The 25,441-nt window shown below is 40.5% G+C and overlaps 1 protein-coding gene, 3 long non-coding RNA genes and 1 other non-coding gene across 18 annotated transcripts in view; 2 read left to right on the top strand and 3 right to left on the bottom strand.

The window, feature by feature from the left end:
- Positions 1-25: 25 nt before the first annotated feature.
- Positions 26-7,349, top strand: LOC142062612 (uncharacterized). 4 transcript variants are annotated; one of them, XR_012662507.1, is made up of 7 exons: positions 244-334; positions 861-964; positions 3,421-3,485; positions 3,833-3,918; positions 4,011-4,162; positions 4,631-4,745; positions 6,287-7,349. It is a non-coding gene; the product is annotated as an uncharacterized LOC142062612 (long non-coding RNA). The 4 variants fall into 4 exon arrangements; XR_012662508.1 differs by lacking the exons at positions 244-334; positions 861-964 and adding an exon at positions 26-163; XR_012662506.1 differs by lacking the exon at positions 861-964 and having other exon boundaries at positions 196-334.
- LOC142062613 (uncharacterized) lies at positions 3,722-5,461 on the bottom strand. Its single transcript, XR_012662510.1, has 2 exons — positions 5,091-5,461; positions 3,722-4,696 (listed from the first exon to the last, which is right to left on the bottom strand). It is a non-coding gene; the product is annotated as an uncharacterized LOC142062613 (long non-coding RNA).
- Positions 5,036-5,107, bottom strand: TRNAT-CGU (transfer RNA threonine (anticodon CGU)). Its single transcript has one exon. It is a non-coding gene; the product is annotated as a tRNA-Thr (tRNA).
- A 598-nt stretch (positions 7,350-7,947) lies between the features above and the next one.
- LOC142062611 (uncharacterized) lies at positions 7,948-22,493 on the top strand. Of its 2 annotated transcripts, XR_012662505.1 has the most exons (3): positions 7,948-8,324; positions 9,774-9,863; positions 22,285-22,493. It is a non-coding gene; the product is annotated as an uncharacterized LOC142062611 (long non-coding RNA). The 2 variants fall into 2 exon arrangements; XR_012662504.1 differs by lacking the exon at positions 22,285-22,493 and having other exon boundaries at positions 9,774-12,402.
- The window catches only part of MRTFB (myocardin related transcription factor B), an 89,282-nt gene continuing 75,986 nt past the window's right edge, over positions 12,146-25,441 (bottom strand). For all 10 annotated transcript variants that reach the window (XM_075105247.1, XM_075105248.1, XM_075105237.1 and 7 more), the window contains 5 exons: positions 24,961-25,116; positions 21,882-22,040; positions 21,444-21,581; positions 19,946-20,006; positions 12,146-17,595 (listed from right to left, as the gene is read on the bottom strand). In XM_075105247.1, coding sequence (XP_074961348.1) covers positions 17,057-17,595; positions 19,946-20,006; positions 21,444-21,581; positions 21,882-22,040; positions 24,961-25,116 — 1,053 coding nt within the window. In that variant the 3' untranslated portion in view covers positions 12,146-17,056. The remainder of the gene's footprint in view (positions 17,596-19,945; positions 20,007-21,443; positions 21,582-21,881; positions 22,041-24,960; positions 25,117-25,441) is intronic.

The raw sequence follows: 25,441 nt of genomic DNA, 5'->3' as shown, positions 1-25,441 counted from the left end.
CACCTCTCCTCTTCCCACTCGCTCTCCATGCTCATTCCTCCAACAGTGCTACAAAGACGTGCAGTCGGCGCCGGGAGTTGCTGCGCCCGAGCCGTGAGCTCCTCAACTCCGCGGGGGCCGTGCCGGGAGACCCGCGGCCCAGAGTCCTCCGAGAGTAGGTGTGGTGAGTCCAAGACCGTCCGAAAATTATTTATTTTTTCCTAGAAACTACCTCCAAATACAGTAAGAGGGAAGGGGCATTCCTAGAAATTCGGGAGACGTCAGAAAGGGAAGATTTGTGAAATTCAGCTTCACTTCCTGCAGAGGGCTCCAAGCACAGGAAAAGAAAAACCAAGTGAGCAATAAAGTGCTTTTCATGCTTCTCTGATCAGATAATGGTTAAAAAAAAACAGAAAAATGCTAAAGCACTTAACTCGCATTTCTCTGATACGATCTAGGAGTTTCATATGGGAAGAAAGCTAATCAGTAACCCACTTTCCTCATTTTCTACTAATGTTTATAGATGTTTATCTTCCGTATTTACTTTCCCCCGTGTCCTTGTGTCAGACCTATGCACACAGCAAATAAAAGGAATCCGCGTACGAGTGAAAAATGGGCCAAATGAGAACCCTCCTGTGTATCACAGGAACGCTAATGTCTGTGTGTTATTTTAAACAGGCTTTGTGGGTTGCATCTTCCGCGCTACGCTGATGTGAATAATTCATGTTACTACCTTAGATGTGTGCAGTATCATTACTCGCATGAATGGGAATTTGTAGGTTGGCTTTTATTTAAAGGCCCCAATGCTGAGAACTGCTGAGCGCTGTCAGTCCCCATTGACCTAATGGTATCTTAAGTGGCTATTAATTAATTCTGCTCAGCAATTCACAGGATCAGGCCCTGACTGACAAACGTAAATCAGCACTTGCAGCAGACCCCCATGCTGTCATGAGCCACTATTATTCCTCATGTGTCTCCTAAATCGGTATGTTTGCTTTGCGCTTGCGTCTAACACCAATGCTTCTTTAGTTATATCTTTTAAAATAAAACCACTATTTGATACATTTCATAGGAAGCAGAAAAGAAAGTTTGCAAAGCAGTAAGGGACGAAGACATTATATATGCTATTAATTATATAAAGATGTCAGTGCGTTTGTAATAAAGCTTTATTTATCCAGGCATAGCAAAGGTTGCTATAAAAACCACAATAGCCAGCTTTTGGGGAAAGATAATAAATTTCAATGTGTGCAACTCTCGCAGGTTAATTGAATTTCCATAATGAAATTCTCCTCAGCCGCATGAAATCCTTGGGCTTGTTCTTTGAATTTCATTATGACTTGCAGAGTCTTCTCTGCCCCCAAATCAAATGCAATAAAAACACTGGAGTAGGGCTTTACTTCAGTGTTTTATAAACACTCATATTTAATCAAAACTTAGTTATAGACACCTTCTCTGGCTGCAGTTTTGAAGGGGAATTAGCAGAGTTCATCTGACAGTCCTAAGTGTGCTTTGACTCCTAAGTATGCTTTAACTGCTGTGGCAGTGCTCAATGAACAATTGCTCCAAAATACAGACCTGGCTTTCAGAGAAGTGCACCCACAGTGTTTCGTTAGCGATAATGCCCGGTTAGAAGTAGATTTATTTTAAGTAATCTCTTGGAATTCAAAACAGCTCTGGTTAATTGCAAAAAGGCCTTTTTTAAGCTGGCTGGCTTACTTATGGCACACTGCTCTACTCTGCCTGTCACTCATTTCCTGAGTGAAAAAGTGAATGGCAGCTTCAAGTTCAGGATCTCTTGATCATTAAAAGAAATGGATGTGCTGTCCTCTGTTGGTCATACTGGTTGTCACATGTAAAATTCAATTAACTCAAAAAGGCAGCAAAAGGCTCTCTTGAAATGACAAAAATGATGGAACTAAATTAAATTTGCTTCACCTTCCCCTTTCACCAGTAAGACTGCGCACTGTGAGGGAGTTCTAAATAACTTCTAAAAAATGATGCAATGATGGATGCTAGAAACTGGATTAAGGAGAGGGCTCATTTCACATGATTCCCTACTGCAGATTCTGCCCTGGGGTTCAGCCCCACTGGACTCCAGCTGCTGTTCTAACCACTTGCTGTGGTCCACCTGCCCTGCCGTGCCTGCCGTGCTGGGTGACGCCGGGAGCCACAGCCGCGCTCCAGCTCCAGGGCTGGCCCCCGGTGGGGCCAGGGTTGCGGGGGGACTGCAGCGCTGCCAGCACGTGGTGAGAGAGGAAGTGGAAACTTAAATTTCATGTCACACAGCCCAGTCTGGGGTCAGGGCCACGTGTGCCAGTTCGGATAGTTTGTGCTCATGGGTAATGACTCATGTCGTGTGATGTGATGGCAGCTACGCAGCTTCTCATAGCGCTGTAACTACGGCAGTTCAGGCTTTCCTGGGTACCTGTAATGCAAATTCCTACTTTTACCGCTCATGGTGTCCTTCTGTAAGTCATGATGTCCAGAAATGCTCTGTGCTGCTCAGCGTTGGTAAGCAGCACCGTGTGTCCACTTTGGGTCCTCATTTCAAGGAGAGTATGTAGCAACTGGAAAGGATCAGCGGGATTGGGGCAAGGATGATTAGAGATGTGAAAAGAGGTGTAGAAAACGTGACCTAAAAGGAGAGATTTAAAAATTTGGGGATTGTGTTGTGTAGTGAGGAGAAAGCTGAAAGCAAATATAGTAACACTTTCAAAAAGGTTTGATGTCATATAGATGAGTCTGTGTCATGGCACTAAACCTGGGTGGTATGCTAATTCTACCTCAACTGCTAGTGGAGTTACCAATATCTGGTCTGCACTAGCTTCTCTTATGCTGTGATTCGTGGATATTTTTCTAATTACAAAATTAATTTCAAGTAAATAACCATAAGACATGTTTTTAAATGTTCCTTAGAAAGATTATTATCATGTTAATAATGTAGCAATGCTATTTAGCAAAATCTAAGTTCCGTCTGCAAACTATAGAAGAACAGGGTCTGTATTATCTGATATCTACGTGTGTCACGCACACAGCCTCACAGGCCTCAAACCACTGTTAGGTGGGTGAGATGCAGCCATAGCTCTCATGCATACTGGGCGAAGTCTTGTATTTCTAAAAAACAAGCAAGAATTTATGAAAGCGTTACTCATCACAGGCAGGGTCGCTTCTCTCCAGGTTTATCCCTGAGGTTGTTGAAAGCAGTATTTATCAGATAGGTGTCTGGTCCATGAGTTTGATTTTTATGTTATGTTTTGAAAACCCTCTTGTGAAGGCAGCTTCAGGCACATGGCTGTTCCTCACCGTCCTTTGTATCTGTGAGCAAAACCACCTAAGAAAACATGAAACAATTTAGAGCATTTTGAGTTGTAGTTTTGTGTGTGCTCTGTGCTGAAACTGTCGCTGCTCAAAATCCATAGTTTACATTTTTCTTCTCTCTAGGGAGATTGGGCAGTGTTGTCACGGATGTCATACTAGAAATTTCAAGTTCAAAAATGAACTGGAAGGTATGCACTATGATTTCCTCTCTGCTGATGCTTCATCAAAGTTATGCGAAATTAGCTAAAGGGCAGTTCTGGAGACTTGTGCATATTGACAGTAAACTATGTGCAAAAACCATAAATTTTAATTACATGTACTCAGTACAGTCAGATAATCTTCATAATGCTAAATCTGTGCAAAAAACATGCCTTATACAGAATAAATGGTTACAGCCCTTCTTTAAATCAAAATGCAACTTGAATGATGATTTTGACCTACCAACAGAATCTATGTATTTTATTTTAAAAGATTTTACAAAATTTAGGGTAAATAGTTAATGACAGTTATTTTTGTTCATAGAAGAATTGTACAGTTTTGATTCTAGACAACAGTGGTGCAGAATACGAGAGGAAGATTTATCAGGAGGAAAACAAAACTGACTGTGTGGACTAACCAAAGGTCAGCAAAACTTCAAATGGTAAGCAAATACCAGACATGAATCAATAAAGATTTCCTTCAGCTTGTAGTGTTGTTACTATTTACATCACTAGGGTGCTTTTAAGTGCCATCAGCCCTTAACTGTCTGTGCTGGTTTGGTGGCTGGTCCCGTCAGTGTCCGAGCTGGACTTTGCGGCTGCTTGCGATTGTGCTGGACCAGCTGTGCCTGGAGCCCTGCCGGGTGCTTGCTTGTGCGTGGAGACAGGTGAGCATTGCACATCTCCTGGCGTAGCCAGCCCCACCTTCCCTTGCCTGCTTTCACTGTGAAAGATGGTTCTTCTGTTTACAAAAATAGGAAATGTAGAGCGAAGACTAACTAGATTGCAAATAATCCTTCTAAGTGGTTGGGGTTACAGATGAAGAAACCGCATGTTTTACTAACCAGAAGACAGAACGAAATTAATAGATAATTAAATGAATTTTGGGGGCCCAGGGATGACCAATGAGAAGAACCGGGATGACCTCGGTAGCTGCAGCCTGCGGAGAACATCTCTTCAAACAACAGTTTGTAGCGGCTCCATTTGCTCCTCACAGGAACGGGCCCGTCGCGGTGGGTGCCAGCACGTGCTTCGGGGCGGCTGGGAGCAAGCGCAGGTGGCGGGGCTGCCCCTGGGCGCCGCGTGACATCTTTTGCTTGCACGTTTGAAACTACCTTCTACTTTTGTTTCTTCAGGTTGAGCTCGAGGGTCTCTAAGTGCAGGATTAGGCCCCAAGGAAGGTGGTGTGAAGAAAAATGCCTCTGTTGATGCAAATGTGAGGAGAGAGGTTTTGGCAGCCGGCGTCGCGAGGTAGAGGAGCGCGGCCTTGACCGACGCGAACCGCGGGAGGAGCGGGGCATTGGCCGCTTCGTGCGGGCCCCCGCGGCTGCAGCCCCTCCCCTGCCTGCGCCGGTAGCGCCGCAGCCGCCCGGCCCTCCCGGGGGCGCCCCGGGCTCTGAGGGGCACCGGCTGGTTCAGCCCCTCCGGGAGCGCTGCCGGGCGGGTCTCCCTTTGCCCCGGCTGCGGGGGGAGGCGGGATCCCGCCGCGGCGCCAGCTCCTTAAAAAGGATAGGGAAGGCTGCCACGGCGCGGCTCCGCCAAGGCACGGACGGGGTTCGAACCCGTGATCTTCGGTTTACGAGACCGACGCCTTACCACTTGGCCACCGCGCCTGCGTTAACGCGCTCTCCCGACGCCCTTCTATCGCTGGCGCCACTCCCGCCCTGCCGCCCGCGCCTGCGTCTGGCGGGCGCGGGCGGCCGCCTCTGCCTCAGGCGGCGCGGGAGCGGCGGGTCCCCGCGGTAGGTGTGTGCTGGGGCGCCGTCCGTGGGAGCGGGGCTGAGGGACGTCCCTCCCCCCTCCTCCACCGTGGGGGCGCCCCCCGCTCCCGCGGCGGTCCCAGCGAGGGACGGGGCTCCTGGGGCGCTGCCGCCTCTGAGGGCGGCCGGGCCGCGGCGGCCGAGCGGTGTCCCTGCCTGGGGCGGGCGGCTGGCTGCAGCGGGGGGTTCCTCACCGAAAGGTGGCACTCCTACTCTTGGATTAGTAAGTGTACTGGAAGCCAGGGAGTCCCAGACCAGAAAGAACAGCTTAGAGATGTAGGGGGAAAAAAGCGGGAGTAAAACTCCCCTCCTCCGGGAAATGAAGGGAAAGGCAAAACGTTCGGATTACGAAATGGTAAATATTAAATTAAACTCACTAAGCACCTGGTACTTTTTCCCTAGAAAAAATTCAGTGTTGTGACATGCAGAAAAGATACTAAAATACATGTTTTTCTAGATTTGGTCTCCTAAATATTTACAAGTGTGACCTGAAAACAAAGCCTTTAGTTTACTGTTCCCTATGAAACTTTCGCTGGATGCCCAAGTTATGTTCTGTCTCCCTGGGTGAGGGAATTCTGTTTATTGACCTGTGACGGGTACTGACCCCAGTTATAACCAGGTGTGCTTTTTTTTTTTTTTTTCCTCTGGTGGAAGAAGCATGTAAACATGTTACCAGAGGTACCTTTGTAAAGGTTGAGATCAGAGGTACTAATTTGGTGGTGCTGGTGCATTAAAAGATTAGTATCTCTGTAGCCATTCAGGATGTTCTTTGAACTGTCATCAAGAAAACTCATGCCTGATGGTTTGACTGGGTGAACAAATTTCTGTTCTTTAAAAGTTGCCATTTGTCAGCTTCTCCATGATAAATCTATGCGTGCCTCTGTTTCAGCAAACCGAGCAATTTGAATTAGCTTCACCTGCAGTGAAAGGTGTCTAATTTAAATTACTTTACCGAATAGTCAGCCCATGTTAAGTGTGTTTGCTGCTACCCTGGGGCAGCTGTTCCAAAGATGATTCTTTCTGTTTTTCCAGGCCTGGCCAACCTGCACACTTGCTGCATTTTATGTGCTAGTCTTGTTCATCGCTAGCTTTGAAGGACATACCCTCATCTGGACTATGGAAAGCTGGGAAGCCAGGGTAGTACTGTCATATTCTGCTTCTTGTCTTGATCATTGTGATAACTGCAGCACTTCAGAAGTGTGGTGACGTGTAGGAGTGGAAACTGCCTCAACTCAGTGCTCCCAGTGAACTCAGAGGGCCAGTTATCTTAGCTGCCTGAGGAAGAGTTACTCCTAGTATTACCCAGCTGGCAGTGGGAAGGAGTTAGATTTTAATAAGTCATCTTTGACTGATGTCCTTCCGCTTCTGACCTACTAGCTTATTACAAAATATGCTCTTTTATGTATCATACTTGCCAGCTCTACCTTGTCATTGCAGATCACATCTGTGTTTGTTTTATTCATGTTTTTGTACCTTTGTGAGCTGAGAAGTAATTTTGTGATGGGAGGAAGCAGAGGGGAATTAATGAGCTGTGACTCTTCAAGTACACTACATTTTTAATAAATTTATTCGGTTGGCACCAGAAATAGAATTTAATGGTAAAGCAACTCCTAATGCTAAAATTCTTCCTTAACTGTATGGGAAGATTGAAAGTTCGATTTTAAATCATAAAGATTTTCTCAGCAGATTATGAGGAAATACTTCACTGGGTTTAAAAAAAGTTGCCTACTCTCTGAGCCTAACTTCGGCAATGTGTCTGGAAAAAATGTTACTATCTATCTAAATAAAGTGCTGTTTAATGGTGAGCTGATTTATCAGAACATTAGTTTTTATAACTAAAATATACATTTGATTTTAAAATGTGTAATTTCCTGTGGTTTCTTTTGACGTCTGGCCACTTTTGTTTGAAAGTGTCTTTTATGTTGGTCATTACCCTTGTTCAAACGCTCTGTGAAAGCCCTTTTTCTTTATGCTGAACCCTCCTTATGCAGTGTTCACTTCTGACAAATTATTTTTTAAAACACATTAATTGCCTAAAGGAAAGTCTTTTCAAGACTCTGCTGAAAAGATAATGTCACAAATTTTGTTGGAAGGAGATTATCACCAGGTTTGGTTTTTTTCCTTTCCTTCTTCCTTTCCTTCCCTCCCTTCCTTTCCTTTCCTTCCCTCCCTTCCTTTCCTTTCCTTCCCTCCCTTCCTTTCCTTTCCTTCCCTCCCTTCCTTTCCTTTCCTTCCCTCCCTTCCTTTCCTTTCCTTCCCTCCCTTCCTTTCCTTTCCTTCCCTCCCTTCCTTTCCTTTCCTTCCCTCCCTTCCTTTCCTTTCCTTCCCTCCCTTCCTTTCCTTTCCTTCCCTCCCTTCCTTTCCTTTCCTTCCCTCCCTTCCTTTCCTTTCCTTCCCTCCCTTCCTTTCCTTTCCTTCCCTCCCTTCCTTTCCTTTCCTTCCCTCCCTTCCTTTCCTTTCCTTCCCTCCCTTCCTTTCCTTTCCTTCCCTCCCTTCCTTTCCTTTCCTTCCCTCCCTTCCTTTCCTTTCCTTCCCTCCCTTCCTTTCCTTTCCTTCCCTCCCTTCCTTTCCTTTCCTTCCCTCCCTTCCTTTCCTTTCCTTCCCTCCCTTCCTTTCCTTTCCTTCCCTCCCTTCCTTTCCTTTCCTTCCCTCCCTTCCTTTCCTTTCCTTCCCTCCCTTCCTTTCCTTTCCTTCCCTCCCTAAGCCTCACTCTTACGAGATGTAGGTGTTACTTTAGGAGAGGACTTCGATGTCTGTTTTAATGTACAAAACTAGGCCTTTCTAGAAATCTCCAACTCTCGTGGAGATACAGGGGAACAGTCATATTTATACAGAATTTGTTCAGCTGTATAACTGAGTTTATAAAGACTTGCTATGGGGTAGCTGGAATGCTCCTCAGTTACCAGTTACTTAAGCTTAGGTTTTGTCCTAGCTTTATGAAAGAATGGTTCTGTTCACTGTTTTTTGATCAACAGCAGTTGCCTTGGAGGGATTCAAGAATGATGCAGTGTTATGGTAGAGTGGCCCTGCAGTCCTTGTTCTGCAGCGAAGACTGGAGACTCATCTTCAGGTAATTTTTTTTATGTGAAGGGAAATATTTCTTAAGAGTTGCTCTATAAAGAATTTATAGATAAGCACTTAAAGGAAAAAAAACCCACCCATACCTCTAGATGTTGCATCTCAGATGCTCCTCTGTTACTTTGATGCTCTTTTAGGAAGGTCTTGGTGGGGTGTAGACTAGTATAGGGTGTGGGGAAATGTGTGACTTCTTTGCTATCCAGGAAACATCTCTGACTTGAGAAAGTACAAATATTCTAAGAAATATGTCACTCTTTAGCAACATTTGTGTAATACACAACAAGCTAATAGGCAGGAGTATTTGCATTTAATATTGTACAGAGTAAAGACAAATATGATGATGGGCATTTGTAGAAGGTGGTTTAATATATTCAGGTTTTATTGAAAACCAGGGTTTAGCATGTGGAAGAATCATAGAATCATAGAATCGTTAAGGTTGGAAAAGACCCTTAAGATCATCGAGTCCAACAGCTAACCTATCACTGCCGAGTCCACCACTAAACCATATCCTCAAGCACCACGTCTACCCTTCTTTTAAATACCTCCAGAAATGGAGACTCCACCACCTCCCTGGGCAGCCTGTTCCAATGTTTGACAACCCTTTTGGTGAAGAAGTTTTTCCTAATGTCCAACCTAAACTTCCCCTGGCACAGCTTGAGGCCATTTCCTCTCGTCCTATCGCTTGTTACTAGGGAGAAGAGACTGACCCCCACCTCGCTACAACCTCCTTTCAGGTAGTTGTAGAGAGCGATAAGGTCTCCCCTCAGCCTCCTCTTCTCCAGCCTAAACACGCCCAGCTCCCTCAGCCGCTCCTCATAAGACCTGCTCTCCAGACCCTTCACTAGCTCCGTGGCCCTTCTCTGGACACGCTCCAGCACCTCAATGTCCTCCCTGCAGTGAGGGGCCCAAAACTGAACACAGTACTCAAGGTGCGGCCTCACCAGTGCCAAGTACAGGGGCACGATCACCTCCCTGCTCCTGCTGGCCGCACTATTCCTCATACAAGCCAGGATGCCATTGGCCTTCTTGGCCGCCTGAGCACACTGCTGGCTCGTGTTCAGATGGCTCTCAACCAATGCCCCCAGGTCCTTCTCCACCAGGCAGCTCTCCAGCCACTCCTCCCCAAGCCTGTAGTGTTGCATGGGGTTGTTGTGACCGAAGTGCAGGACCCGGCACTTGGCTTTGTTGAATCTCAAAGAAGTTCATTCAGATTAGCTCAAGGTTCATCAGTCCTTAAGATGTAAACAGCAAGATGATACTAATACGACCACAGCTTGGTGGGGAGGGTTTTATGTGTTTATATTTCTTGGTCTTTTTAAACCAATCAACACCTCAAATTGCCAGCTGGCACAAAAAGGAGTGGTTTATCTCTGATTTATTCTAGCTATAAATTCTGTAATGCACAAACACACAGTCAAAAAGTGCTGTGCTTGTTTTGCAGTGCATGTGTTTGGTGTGTGATATCTGAAGGTAACTTTGTGGCACATACAGCCTACTAACTTTTAGAATTGGTAACGTTCATCAAGAAAAGGTATTTATTAAATTTACAGACATATTAATAAGTTTTAATTTGTTCAGTTTTGTTGGTACTACTTACTAATTTATGGGTTTTGAAATACTTGGCCAGGTTCTGATGTCATTAGTGTAGAACAGAGTTTAATAAGGAAAGGGGGGTGATCTAGTATGGGGACTGCCTCCACAAGAGGAATTATAATAGTAAATATTTAAATGAAGCAACTTCATCATGGAAAGAAGCTTTGTGCATATTGACCAGCTCATAGCTCAAGAAATGCACAGCGGTCCTCTAGAACACAAGCCAAATACAAAACACAAATACGAAACCTCACAATCTAGCACATCTTGAAAACCTTGGAAAAATTCAGGAAAGTAATGAATGAAAGGGGGTGTAATCTTCTCTAAATCAGAAGTAATTTTCTAGTCCTTTCTTTGCTTCACTGTAGTTCTGAAATATTCCTTAATTTCTCACAGAATAGCTTTATTCTCTGTACTTTTTTACAAATCTTTTGTATTGTTACAGAATTACAGGTAGCCTCTAATCAGAAAAATGTTGTACAAAGACTTTACTTTCTTGTTAAATTCAAGATCAGTGCTGTAGAGTATTAAAAAGAATTGCAGTATTCTGATAAGAATGCCCGTATAAACTTACTTGGGGATTATTTCTGTATCTGTGGTGGCATAACTCAATTAGGAGCAGGCATCTGCATTGCAAGGTGAAATACACCCAGTAATTGGCAGTGATATTTTAATAGTTTTTGACTTTGCTCTGAGAGACCTTAGAGGCGCATTTGCGTAAGCGAACAAAATGTTGCATTTGACTCACAAATGAGGTCGAGATATCTGGGGAATATTCAGAAGCCGGCCTGATCACACAGGCACAGCTTTCGAGAGATGTATCTGTGTGGCCTGATCTGAGCAGCTTGGTGGAACCAGTCCGCCAGTGTGCTCTGGCGCAGTGACACAGGAGTTTCACGATAGGAACGTCCACCTCTCTGGAATGCTTCGTTTAGTCTGTATTTTGAGTTGCCCTCTTTCCCTCCATGAAAAAAAATATCATGTGGAGGGAGGAAGAAACTCTAGGTATCTCCTTCCTCCTTTTTCACTCTGGCACTGTGAGTCAGAACAACATTAGAGCCCCATATCTCTCTTGCTGTTGCTTTTATACACGATTTCAGTGTTGTAGCTCTCTCCACCAGCAAAAGGTGTGGACTAACCCAAGAGATTATCCTTGGAGAATTTTGCTACAGACTCAAGACTCTGGGGTTGGCAAAAATACATACTAGAATCATACCATATTTTCCCAAGTCTTACCACAGCATGTCAAGTTTTGATCAGTTTTTCTTTTTGATGGGGATGGGTTTAAACTAGTCTGTGTTCAGTAGTCTCTTTAGTACCCTAACGCAGTCATACATGGTCAATGCATGCATTATGTAACTGTAAAGTCCTCTTCTGTGCTAGACTTTAGAAGACTCTTTAAATAAGGTGTTTTGCTCTTGTGAGAAAGAACAGGAAATGTCCAAAATTACTTAATATGTCTCTGCAGTTGTCAGTACACTGTCAGAGCTTCTTAGGTTTGTGCAGTTAACGCATGGTTACTCTCTGGGTAGCCTAGGAAAAGCACTCCTTTCCAAACTGTTCATACATTCTAAAAAGTACTATTCTTGGAAGCTTTGGCTCAGCCCAATCTTAAAACCCTAAGAAAGAGTCATTATTCAATGAACTAGTTAGTAGATGAGGTGTTGGGGCGGTGAAGCCCAGCAGCTGCACATGATGAAAATCCATTAATAAATTACCAAGTAAGGACTGTACGGCCTATGAGGCACTTAAAAAGGTCATTGACTACAATTGTTTTAATTTTTATGAAGCCACTTCATTCAGAATATATTGAAGAGTAACATACGTATATTTTACCTGAGTGTTGACAGTTACACTTGTGCATACATTAGGATTTTTTTAAAATGACAGGTACTGAGAAGTCTAGGTTCTTATCCTACCTTTTCTTGAGAACAGAATAAAAAACAAGAAAGGAATTAATATAATCATACTGCTTTTAAAAAAAGTCCAAACCTAAAGTTTGAGAGTTCAGGAAACCTGTTCTTAGAGATTTTGACTCTGATTTTGAAGACAAACCATCATTCTTTTGGAGTTTGTTTAAGTGCAGATTTCATTCTTACTCCCTTTTGTGAGAAAGGTACTTATGAGTCAGAAACATTTGGCCTCTGTTCTAAGAGTGAGAATTTTTTATTACTACTCATGGTATTTTTCACTTTCTAGTAGTAAGCATGGACAAACGAACACAGTTTTCCTTTTTTATTTGAGACACTTAGCAAAAATGCTGAAATATCAAACATTTCCTCAGTAGCTACAATATTGCCACTATGTACAAAATATTTGATAAATGTAGTACACATATAAAAATACAATATGCATTACATATATACAGTACAATGTGCAAAACATATGGCATTCAAACATATGGAATTGATTTTAGGGGTGCAAACAGCAAATACAAAGGCATCATGGTTTCTTATAGAAAGGCAATACATAAACTGACGCCCTGATTGCCATAATTTGCATTTAGTAAAGTAGTGCTTAAATGAAGAGGGCCCTAGAGACAGGTGTCTATCTTCTTTTCACAGAATGAGATGCTAAGACATAATTATGACTATGAAAATAAGAAGAGAGACACCTACTAGGGTTAGCGTTATTTCTACTGCAAGCAGTTCTGTGAAGAAAAATCCTATCTGGAAGAAAGCCTGTGCTATTACGTGATACAAACTTTTCAAACAACAAAACCAAATCTGTACTGTTAAACATCAAATACAGCTTTGAAAATATCTACATCCTTAATTTTAAAAAAGTACAGGTAATACTTCTGGGGATTTCATTTCCTATGCTTCAAAATACAAAGTGCCTCCTTTGGCAAAATAAATGGCAATGCTTTGGTTCCTATTTAAATTTTTATATTATTATAGTTTATTTTAGGCTGTCTTTTGAATATCTGAGCTGTATTTTTTACAAAAATAGTGTGATTATATAGTTATTAACCATTCCCTGCTTTTTATTGAGAATGTGCTCTCATAGCTAGAATGGCTTTTTTTTGGCTAGATTTCTACAAATACATTTATGCACTTTTAACTTAAAAAGTCTTTATATTCAGTACTGGACACTACAGAACGGTGTAGGTGTCTCTTTTTTGCACTTGTATAAAAGGAATATTTGAGATTACTTCAGATTTTAATGGATGCTCTTTATTGGCCATGTATATACTATATGCAACTCCATTCCACTTATCTCACATAAAAAAAAACATCTGTAGTATGGTCTAGAAGTCATCAAAAGGAAATTTAATAGGCCACAGCATAAAGAGTTTTAACAGAACATTTACTAGAGATAAGTGGAAGAAATTTTTTCCAGTTTTAATAGAATTTGCTTTAAGTTTATAGTACACTGAAGATGGCATCCATAATAATTGTTTACATCGGTGAGCTTTACTGCATTTTGATTACGTAATGCCCTTCCAGTTAAATGTATTCTGTGACTGCATTTTCTCTGCCTTGAGAGCAGTTCAGCAGCTTGTGCTTGGCTTCCAATTACAGTGCCTACACTTTTCAGGCATCTGAATGTTTGAGATTATGTAACATAAAAAAATTTAATACTGAAACTTCTATTTTCATCACCTGCTTCTTTGAACATAACTCCTCTTGGTGAATTTAGAAATACCTCAGAAAGAAATTTCAGTATGAAGTAGTCATTATTTCTAAAAGCCGTGGCCTCAGCTTTTTAAAGGTCTGATTCTGCAAGCCCACATTGCTGGATTAGACTCTAATTTCTGTAAAGAACAACTGCCAAAACCAAAAATTCATTTTATTATCAGAGAGAAGTGCTAAATTTATGACAATGATTTCTTAACTATTTACTAATGCTGAATGGCATAAAAGTGCATTAAAAAAATACCATTTCTGTATTAAATGCAGGATGTGACTCCTCTTGATTAACATTAGGCTTGTAAAACATACGTCTGAGTTCTCTCCGTGTCTAGAAGTGTAAACACCAACTTTTGATTTTCACACTGATAAAATCATATTCTTAATTATTTTGCAGGCTCTACTAACACCACATTTGATAGGATGTGTTCTGTTAGCGTATCGCAGCCATTACATGGCAAATTTAGTGCCAGTGCATTCCTTTGCAACTGTTCTCTTAATGAGAAATATGTTCAGTTCTGTACAGTTAAACTGCACAGTCATGATTAAATTCCTACGATGTATTTGTGCTACAAAAATTGTCATGTAGAACATGCACACACAAAAGTCTAAGCAAAACCTATTTCTGCCGTAACAGGCATACATAACTATGGCAAATATATCACATTTCAGAACAAAGTCTAAAGCAAACCATTACATATAAGGTTTAATACATAATTCTGAAATGTACAAAAAAGTAATCACACATTCCCTACACTAAAGTATTTGTACTTCAAAAACTAAAATGATCCCTTAATATTTTTTTAGGTTTTTTTCAAATAGACTTTCAGAGTAGAAAGCTATACTGTACTGATAACAACACATCTCAGCTGTTTGGGTTTATTTCTGCACATAGATTCCTATGGATTAGTTAATATTCTATGCTGCCAATAAGGATAGTTTTGTAGCAAGATGCCTTTGCCAGTTTTAAGCTCTATTTACATGCACATCAGAAATGACAGTACAGTTGCTCTAGGTTAATTTGTCTTCTAAAAATTAATTTACTTGCCTCTTATTTAATCAGAAGGCAGGGTCAAAAAGGGCTAACTCGAACCACACATACGTGGTATGATGTCTGGTGTATCACACATAATAAATTGACAGTACTGCAGAACGCTAAATTTCATTCAAAGTTGTTCCTATTGACCAAGAGTCCTTAATTCTTATTCTCATAACAGCTGAGGGCACTTAGTATCTCAGAGTATTAGCTCCCAAGATAATATGATGAAAAGGAATGCAAAAGGTTGAATGTATTTTTTCAGTGTAATTGAAGAGTCCTATACCATCAAAATTTAAGGCAGACAGTCCATGTGTAACAATGTACTCAAGTATTATAGGCACCGCAAGAAGGAATAAGGAAATGTGTCTTTCAACTTCATCTTTTGTTGGGAAAATCTCCATAGATTGTTTTTCTGTACTTGATTTCAGATTAAAGTAAATCCTGGCCTGTAAAACTACTGAAGATATATAATGATTTAAAGTGCTGATAACTGGTATGATGCAAACATATGATGCCAGTTTAAACCCTTAATCAATGATATAATCCACTATTTTATCTGAAGCCAGTGAAATTCTGTAATATTTGTAAACCTAGACTTCATTGTGTATCTGAAGACATAAATCTGCCGTTAATCCCACAAAGTTTTCTGACAGAAGTATTTCGTTTGATGGTAACACGATTGTGAGAGTGTGGGGTTTTTTTGTTTTTGTGGTTTGTGGTTTTTTTTTAATGTGATACAGGTTGTTAAATAGTTAACAGCTACTTTGTGCTTTTATTTCTTTGATACTCTTGGATACATATCAATACTTTAAGAATTAAGCAAAAGCTTCAGAGCATTTTTTCATTATTCCTAAAAAACTTATTTTTTGAAGATGGCAAAGAAGGAATTCTGCAACGAGATCAGTTTTCAGACTAGAAAACATATCACATTTCCATTGTTCAGGAAATAGGGGACTGTTTCCTTTTATCTTAATTTAGGAATTCCCTAATAGGAAATAATTCCAGGTTTATGTGTGATTATCAGGCTGTATCATCTATGGCAACATTTAACAGCTATTACCTGAGAGACAACTATAGAATTACAAAGTATTTTACTTCTATTTGCATTTTTTGTTTGTTTTTCCAACTGCTTTCACAACAGACTGAAAAAAGCAACTAAGCGCTTTAAAAAATATTTTCATGTGCTGCCACGCAAGATCTTAATTTTTGCTATTATCTGTTTCAGGTATGAAATATGCCTTCTTGTCACAAACCAGTACACCCTGATACGGCTTATTAACCTTTTATGATTTTACATAAGGGTGTGCTATTTAGGATTCTCACTGAGCATCTTCTCCGTTAAGCTTCCCTGGTGTTATGTAGTGGTAGACAAATCTGTTCAACAGATACAGCATTCATTAAGAAATTATGGTTGTCCTGTCAGTACTGTCCCCTGCAACTCGGTCTGATCCTACAAATATCTACTGAGGGCACTGGGGCTCTTCTCGCATAGATGCTTGCGGGATTGTAGTGCACAACAGCATTAATTAAACCTTTCTACTTTCTCATATTGTTCTAATATGCTGAGATACTGGATTCAATGATCTAATATCCTCAAACACAAAGTAAATTAGGATATTTATTATTTCCATTGTAGTAATCTCTTGTTTGAAGACCACTGTTCCCCTCTGTTCACAAAAATAAGCTATACAAAGTTAAAAGAGTATACAAATAACTCTCTGATATACACATTAAAACCTAACTATTAAATCCAGAGCATTGCTATACAAAATTCAGTGTTCTCAATATTACCTGGCGTAGCTACAGTGGATTTCTTGCAGTTACACTTAATGTCCCTTTGGATGCAGTTAAATTCTTCCCTCATGATTAAAGAATGGGGGAAGAGTTTGAAAAACCACAAAAGCAAAATATAAAAACAACTTGAACAAATTAAGAGACTAGATATATGAAATTTCACTGAACCAGCCAGTGCTTCTACTTGCCTTTGCCCTCACAAGTCATTTCAAACCTGGCTCAGGCTACCCACAGGAACAATGAAGTGCAGCGATACCTCACCCTCCCCCAAACATTTGCTTACTGTGTCCATACAGACAGTTGAAATCTCACTTTTTTCTCTCTAAGTTTAGTCATGTTGTGTTGCTCATTTAAGCATTACAAAGTCAGAGACATGACTTCTTAAATATTTGCGATGCATTTACCTTGGGGTACTTTTAATCAGTAAGTACAATCGTCCTTTCTTGACTTGTGAAATACAGCTTTCAGAGGGCCCTGATCTGCATTACTGGTAGGAGCATAAAGTAATTCACTGTTGTAAACTTGAAAAATCAATAAGGAGTTAGCTTCAAGCATTTGTTCTTCCAAACATTACTGTCTTAATTTATCTTAACTGCAACCAGAATGTTATAATAATGGACCTCTGCTGTAAGGAGACTTGCAGGTCACATTCTCATTGGCTATAGCTTAATCCCAGTGCAACTGTAGATCCTGTGGATCTAGAAAGTCAGTGGAAAACACGCTGGGGGCAGTAGAACTGAGAGGAGTGAGTCCAGACGTGGAGCTGGGCATTGTAATGTCTAGCCATTCCATATTGTCCAAATTTGTATCGGGAAGGTCAAGAGACAGACAAGAATTATTTGTGGTAAACTGGGGGTCAGATGTTTCCATGGGTGAATGAGAGTGATCTAAAATGCTGGAGTGATTAAGCAGATCATTCTGGAGGTCTTCAATTAAAGAAAATGACTCTCTGTCCTCATTACTGCTTGTCAGTTGAGGCATTTCATTACCTGATGGTAAAGTTCCATCCAAGAGGGCTTCAAGTTGGTTTTCCAAACTTATAGACAAGCTGGTTGTTGGTTCTAAGGACACAGGAGGAGGGGCCATCTGGATTTGTGGTGGTGGGCGGGATATCACTGTATTCACTGGCATTGTAGTGATGTTGGCTGTTACTGGTCTCATTTTAGAAATGGGAGATGGTTCCTCCTTTATTGGAAGGGAAATCTCTGTAATAAGAAAACCCCAATACTGAATTCAGAGAAGATAATGACATATATCCACAGGCTTACAACTTCTACCCCATTTTTGCCCACTTTGAGATGCATCCGTAGGGAACTCAGTGGAGTAAGAGTCACTTTGCTGTTCTGATAATACAAACATTACATGTGTCAGACTATGTCAGGTGCTCTATGAAATGACAAAGTATTTTAAAACAAGTTCCAGAGTTCTGCTTTCAGTAATACTTCAGCCAATTAGAATATTTATATTCATGGAAAAAAGGGAACCATTTTCTAGATGTTAGCTTTACCTCCTTTATGTTTTTAGTTCTTCTGACTAATTAAAATAATTATGGAACGAACACATTTCCTCATTTAAAGGAGAGTACCTGAAATAATTTTCAGTTCCATCCCTGTTTAGTACTGTGTCCACCTTGATGAATTAGTCTAAGAGAACAGTTGATGGGATTAGGATGCATTTATTCCTGATTCTATAATCTAAAACTACTCTTCTATCCAGAAGTTCCATGTAATATAGTGGCAGTAACAATAAAAGGAAATAAAGCAAAGTAAGTTCCAATGAATTCTTATATGCAAATGGAGTCCAAAAATAAGATTAGACAGACCAGAATATGCAAATAAATCCTCTAGCACAGATGATGTTTCTGCCAGCAAAAATATACCTGATCAATATATTTTGCACCAGTTTGCCAAGCAAAAACCACATTCTTATAACCTGTAAGAGCATCTATTGAAATGATTGCTTAGTAAAAGCAAAGCATTACTAAACAGACCCTTTCCTGAAGTACTTTAATACACTAAACATTTTTCAGCATAGAACTAGCTTACATAAGTGCAAGAGCCCTGAATGCTTTGCTTTGTTTTTCATAAAGATGATCAGGAAATGTTTGCTTTTTTTTACAGCAACTTTGCAAACATGGAGCAGTTGTTACCTTTAAGATCCAATAGGTTTAGTAGTGTAACACTTGAAGTAAATATTTAAGCAAGCACACCAATGTTTCCTACATCCTCTGTTCCAAAGGCAGAACTTTGAACTACCCATGCAATATTTTAATAAAAGCACTGAAAGCATTTTTGCATTTAGCTTGAGTTGTTCACTGCACAGGTCACTTATCTCGGTCTGTCACTGTCTACACTCCATTTTCTTCAGCTGACTGCGATTTGCTTCAAAAAACAGAAAATACTTTAATGTTTAGAATATGGCTAAAATCTTCTAATAGCCTACAATCATCACTTATGTCCTGGCATTCACAGCTGTCAAGATCCTTATATGACAGCAGTACAAAACATCAAGTTAATTGACTTGCTGGGTACCAGAACACTTCCCAGTATTATAATGGCCTCTTTGCCTAATTATGCCTGAAAGCCTCCTCCTTTTACTGAAAAGCTACTTTGTATATTATGTCAGTTATTTCAGTTTCTTTCTGATAGCTCCCTTATTTTAACTGACACAGAAGGTTGTTACTCATTAACGTCTCTACGTAGTTCATACATACCTTTTCCAGTAATGTAGCTTCATGTTTAGAGTTGATAATACGTCGTTATATTTAATGAAATTTTAGTATCAACACACTTTAAGCCTTACCTTATTCTATTTTTTGTATAATTTCAATATACGTTATACAGACTTCCTCAACTTTTCCAATTTTCATAGAATATATCTGTGCTAACCTAAGGTGTTATTTTCATAGAATCAGAATGGTTTGGGTTGGAAGGGACCTTAAAGATCATCTAGTTCCAACCCCCCTGACATGGGCAGGGACACCTTCCACTAGACCAGGTCACTCAAAGCCCCATCCAACCTGGCCATGAACACTTCCAGGGATGGGGCATCCACAGCTTCTCTGGGCAGCCTGTTCCAGTGCCTCACCACCCTCACAGTGAAGAATTTCTTCCTTATATCTAACCTAAGTCTACCCTCTTGCAGTTTAAAGCCATTACCCCATGTCCTATCACTACCTGCCCTTGTAAAAAGTCCCTCCTCCCTCTCCAGCTTTCTTGTAGGCCCCCTTCAGGTACTGGAAGGCTGCTATAAGGTCTCCCCGGAGCCTTCTCTTCTCCAGGCTGAACAACCCCAACTCTCTCAGCCTGTCCTCACAGGAGAGGTGCTCCAGCCCTCGGATCACCTTTATGGTCCTCCTCTGGACTCGCTCCAACAGGTCCCCATGTCCTTCTTATGTTGGGGGCCCCAGAGCTTGATGCAGTATTTGTGTGAATGCTGTGTGGATTATTGCAAAGGTTTGCCTGGGCTAATTTACAAGCAGAGAAGTTCCACAGCAGGCTGACTTTTTATATCAGGTTCTAAATCACTACATCATATAGATGCCAATTAGCTTACCTCCACTCTTGATGAGAATATCAAAAAGATCGTCCATCTGCTGACTTTGTGCGCTGGAAAGCTGTAGTGCATGAGAAAAGGGTTATTCTTTTTCATGTAGTAATTTTTCCTGAGCTGATTGATCCTAGCTTCTCTCAATAGTACATAAGTACTAACCTATGATCAAGATTAAAATTCTCCATATGAAACTGTCAATCTAGAAAACAGAGAAATAGTTTGGAGAGACACTTGTAATCCCTGTGGTTGGTTTCAGTAGAAAGCAATAGGGAAAAAATCTGAAAAGCAAGACAAAGATTTCATGAAGGCAACCTAGAAGAGAGGTGCAGAAAACTAGCGATAAGAAGAATTACTAATCCTGTTTTGTAGCAGGGTAAGAATTTTCAGTAAGTGCAGGACATTGGGGGTGCACCCTGAACTGCTTTTTCTCAGAGATATCCTGCAAATAGCCATCTAGCGAGATGCATTTTGTTAGGTATGGGTTGTTTTTTGGTTTGTTCCCCCACAGTTTGTAGATTCACGTTCTTTTCTAAAAGGGGGGAAGCTTTCATCAATGGTTTCTTTTGAACGTCCATCTCCTGAATATTAAGCAAAAGGTAACAAAATGCCCACAAACCAATTCTTTCAAACACGGTCTAGGAAAAGTTGAGACTTTTATGATGGTCTCAAAACTAAAACAGCATTTTAAAACATTGGTTATACTCCGGAGATGGGAAATAATTTGTCATCAGGAGATTTAGTTCCTGAGAAGAGGCCACTGGGGAGGCAGTTTGCTAACTGGTAGCAACAGAGTCACATGAGACAACCTGTGTGCCTTCACTGTCAGGATGTCTCACATGTCAAGAACATATGAAATGGTATTAGATATCCATGCGTCTGCCTGAATGTCTGCCATCACGAAACAAGCAACCAATACTAAGTCACTACAAGGTTTGGGGATAGTTCTGAAATGCATGAGGTTAGGGATGCTCATTAGTTTTGTCTGCAACTTCCCTCCAACGTGAAGGTAAACTGACAAAGCACTCTGCAGGATTATTCATCAAGCTCACTACATATAGTCTCTTTTGAAGCAGGCACCTATGCTCAAGTATATCTAGGTTTGCCTGAGCATGTATAAACACACTCACACACATTCTCCTCAAGTTTACTGACTTTGGAAAATACTAGTATTTTTTTTTCTCTTTTAAGTCAGAAGTTTGGATATCTTACATCCTTGAAACAAGTCAGTTGAATGATAGTTACTGTTAAGTAGCAATAGCAGCATTATCCCAATTATATATATGTATCACCAACTGGATACTGTAAAATGTATTTACATGTCTGTTGCTTTAATAAAAGAATCTTGAAACAGAAGTCCTGTGGTTAAAAACAGTTAGGAAAATATGAACAGGGTATGTTAGAAAACCTTTACACCAGACAAAAAAATAAAATAAGCAATGGCTTTGATAATTCTAAAGAAAAAAAAGTGTTTTTAATAGACTAAAGAGGAGAAAATACCTACCTCACGGTGTGATGTCTGAATATTGCGAGTCTGTTTTATGGCCTCTTCATAACGAGGGGGATCTTTTGTCTTGGATACTGTGCTGTTGAAGAGGGATTGTTGAACAATGTAAGGCTGGGCTTGAGATGGAGAGCCAGGCTGTGTGAAACAAGAAAGTAATGACTAAACAATACGTTCTAGTGAATTCAAGATGTAGCAAGTTCTACAGATTATCCTAGTTTGTCATACCAATCCACGTATTTACAAATAATAATAGCATAGGTAATCAGAGGGATAAAATAAGTTTTCTCACACACACATACATACATATATGCATTATTAAAATCCGCAAAACTTTATTCCTCCTGGAGTGAACTGCAGTATGTACATAGTCACATTTTTATTTAAGAATAATAATATAAAACTGAACTTCATAGAACATTGTTGGGCTAATCTTACCTTATTATGAGTAGCAGGTCCATTCTGCACAGAGGGAACCTGATTGCCACCACTGTGAATGTTAGAGTTTGATGTTTTATTAATAAAAGATTTTGAAGGTGGTGTAACTGGTGCAGTCTGATAGGAAAACACCGTATTTGATGTGGTAGGTGGAAAAACCTGTAAAGGATTAATATATCAGTCTTTAATAACATTGGGGAAATGACATTAAAGCTCAAGAAATATTCTTTTTAAATACTTGCTTGCTTAAAATCCCTCTTAAGGAAGTGTTACTTGTACCGATTTTTCCCTCCAGTGGAATAATTTGTAAATCTAGAACAATTACTCTTTGAAAGAAGCTTTTTGCTGTGACATGCTTTCATTCATCACTGATAACTAAAAATATTTTCCTGTGATTTTCCAGGAAGCATGAGGAAGTGTAATGTGATTTTTCCAAAATACATTCAGAAGAGTGTGAACCAGTTTAATACGCATGATTTCCCCACCTAGTGGACAGTCAATAAAATGAACTTATTTTGATCTGATATAAACCAATGTATGTATCAACACTTGTCCTGTGCTGCCTATTTTAAGACAGCATGGTTTGGTTTGTGCCATGTAATTCTAATTTCTTTTAACTACAGATATCCAAGTAGTGAGGGAGGGGCAAAAATATCTAACTGACCAACACGGATATCAACTGTAAATTTTGTTACTGGTATATAAACTTTTTATTTCTTCAACTGGGAGTCCCATACACTCATTGCAAACGATTCCAAGTAGTATCTTACTTCTCATATTTTCAAGTTAAAGGGAGAGGAAGAGGAGCTATGAATGTATGAGTATATAAGACTGTTCTTTTAAATTCAGTATTGCTCCCAGATACCTTTATGACAAAAGTGTGCCAAATCTTACATCAGGAATGGAGATAAAGTGAGGATTAGCTTTGTGGAGTACAGTCTGAATACCAAATTAAGTCTGCTGTGAGGTGGCTTAATACAGTTTTTGTTAGCCACCTGGATCATCTGTGTGGAACTGTTGTACTTTCCAGCTGTCTACCACTGAGGTGAACAGCTGTGGACGTGTCTCCTTATTACTGAATGAATTGAAGACCAAGGGCCATGTGGCAGCTAGAATATGAAGAGACACCTCGAGTGTGTAGGAGAAAATAAGTGGAGTAATCACCTGGTTTGCATAAAAAGCTGAGCTACCTGGGAAAGTCTAGATGGCTTCAAGGGAAACTGGTCTGGAAAACAAGTATTTATGGAGATGATCACTACTAGGAAGACTAGCTTCACTAAAAAGTGTTAATAAGTAGCATTACTTACTCGCAGTTCATTAGCTCCATATGCCTGCTGAAATATCCAAGCCTCATGAACTGCAATGAGCAGAGATGTGGATATAATACTGAATGCAGGAAGGCTGTCCTGATCTATTGTACCACATCAGTATTTTACATTCTGATGTAAAAACCAGTGCAATTACGCTGTCTGGTTTCCTGTGTAAAAGATGGCAGTAGGTGTGAGAGAAAAACAGCTGGGATAGGCAGGCTCTCCAGCTCCAGGACGGCCAGATGCAGACTAAAGTCTGCTGGGAGCTAGGTGGTCTCCACGACAACTGTTCTGAACAAGGGGATGGACCAGAGGGTATAATTATTGGTTACCTCCTGCAGTCATTTCAAGGAATATCTAGACAGCAAAGGAAGCAAACTGCTAGTCTCTGGCACAAGTACGTGCCTCAGGATGACTGGAAAATTTCTATATGGGACCTGTCGAATTCGCAAGGTAAGGCTGGCCCCTCACCAAACCCCAGAGAACCTGGATGAAATCTGCTTTTTGGATATATGTCAGTTTTGACTTTCGTAAGATAAGCTCAATGTCCATGCAATTGAACAGATTGAACAAGCAGTCTGAAGAGTGATGATGCTCATTTACTTGTGTTCCTCTTTATTAGCCAGCTGTCTAGAGGATGGCAGGCCATAATCATACATCATCTAAGATAAATTCTTCCCCGGAACAAGGGCCTTCGCAGAAGCAGATTAGAGGACACTGCACAGGTAGAAAACCCAAATCACATCAGGACATGGGTTTTACAAAGCACTTTTGTGAACTGAAATATAAACTTGGAAGGCTGAGATATTTTGTAACAGTTACATATCATACTGTAAAAATTAACCCTCTTCATCTTGAAATTTCAGTTGTTTCTGAATTATCCTGTCCTTGGGGCAGGCTGAAAAACACTGTTCTCCTAAATGATAGGAGCCTTAGAGTCAACAGCACTGATACGGAAGCAAGAAAGGTCCAAAACCAATCTCTGAGTTCCTAATAATAGAGGTCAGCCTGGAAGAGGCTCAAAGAAGGAGAAAGCTTTTTATTTTGTGATGACTGGTGCTGATGGGTTGATATCAGTTGCCATATGAACACAACTGGTTTGGCACTCACGTCCAGTGCTGACGAACATCTCTCTTGGAATGGGAAATTTCAGAGCTGATTGTTTTGGGCAGAGAGGAAGAGAAGGATCTTTCTCTGAATCATTCCCTGCATTCCTCGGGAAGAGATGTATCGTGGTTATGGTGGGGTTTCGACTCACTAGAATTGCTATCTTCAGTATCTGAGTCCATAGCTTTCTTCGTAAGTAAGGACGAAATCACCAAGGGAAGTAGGAAAACTAAAAGGAACTCCTATAAAAGAATAAACCTCTGAAACCACAGGTAAAAGCTTTCTCTTAAGAACTGCCTACAAGAATCTTCCATTTTAAGCCAGTGGCAAATAAGAGAAACTGACTGGAATACCTGGTATACCACTTGTGCCAAGCATGAGGAAGAACATAGTAGGAGTGGTGCCATAAGCGTACCATCCAGATAAAAAAGCCTTTAGCCTTATGTACTTGCTTGCAACTGAAAAATAAGGTCCTGCACAGACTAAAATTTTGGAAAGAGGCGTTATAAGCCCATTGTATCACAGAGGAAAACATGCTACAGAGATGTTAGGTGACTTGATCATTTATATATGCCGCAGATGACACACAAAAGATTCTAGAAGCACTGCCTAGAATTAGGTTACACAACTATTTATCGTAATGCTTATTGCTATCCACAAACCTTTCGGATTTGTTGGGTCTGACCAAGTGCATGCTGCGTGATGGTATTTTGGTTTGATTGTGGAGTATGCATCTGAGGTGCTGTCTGGACCAGGCCAGAGGAAGAAATAGGAGCAGGTATTTGTGATGGGGTCTGTATTCCAGCTTGTGATTGAGCCTAAAGGATGAAGATAAAATATTTGCATTATTCATATCTCAGTGAATTACATCATGTAAATATCTATTGCACAGATTATGCAGAATAGCAATAGCATGTATTCTGGGAAGGATGAGCATGAACTGTGTATGAGAGACAGAATTTTTATTCTGGTACTGGTGAGTTCCCAGCTAAAAGGAGGTGGTTATTTTGCCAACAGAGTTTAAGAAAGATAAAGGAAAACTGGAGAGGGACCAGTGAAGAGCAATGAAAATAATAAAGGGATAGAGCATAACCAGTAAGAAAGGGCTGTAAGAACTGGGTTTGAGTAACCAGGAAAGATAGA

This window comes from Phalacrocorax aristotelis, chromosome 10 (assembly GCF_949628215.1).
Source record: "Phalacrocorax aristotelis chromosome 10, bGulAri2.1, whole genome shotgun sequence".
NCBI classification, from domain to species: Eukaryota; Metazoa; Chordata; class Aves; order Suliformes; family Phalacrocoracidae; genus Phalacrocorax; species Phalacrocorax aristotelis.
Note: the sequence above shows the minus strand (reverse complement) of the source record. Positions and strands in the feature narration are given on the sequence as shown.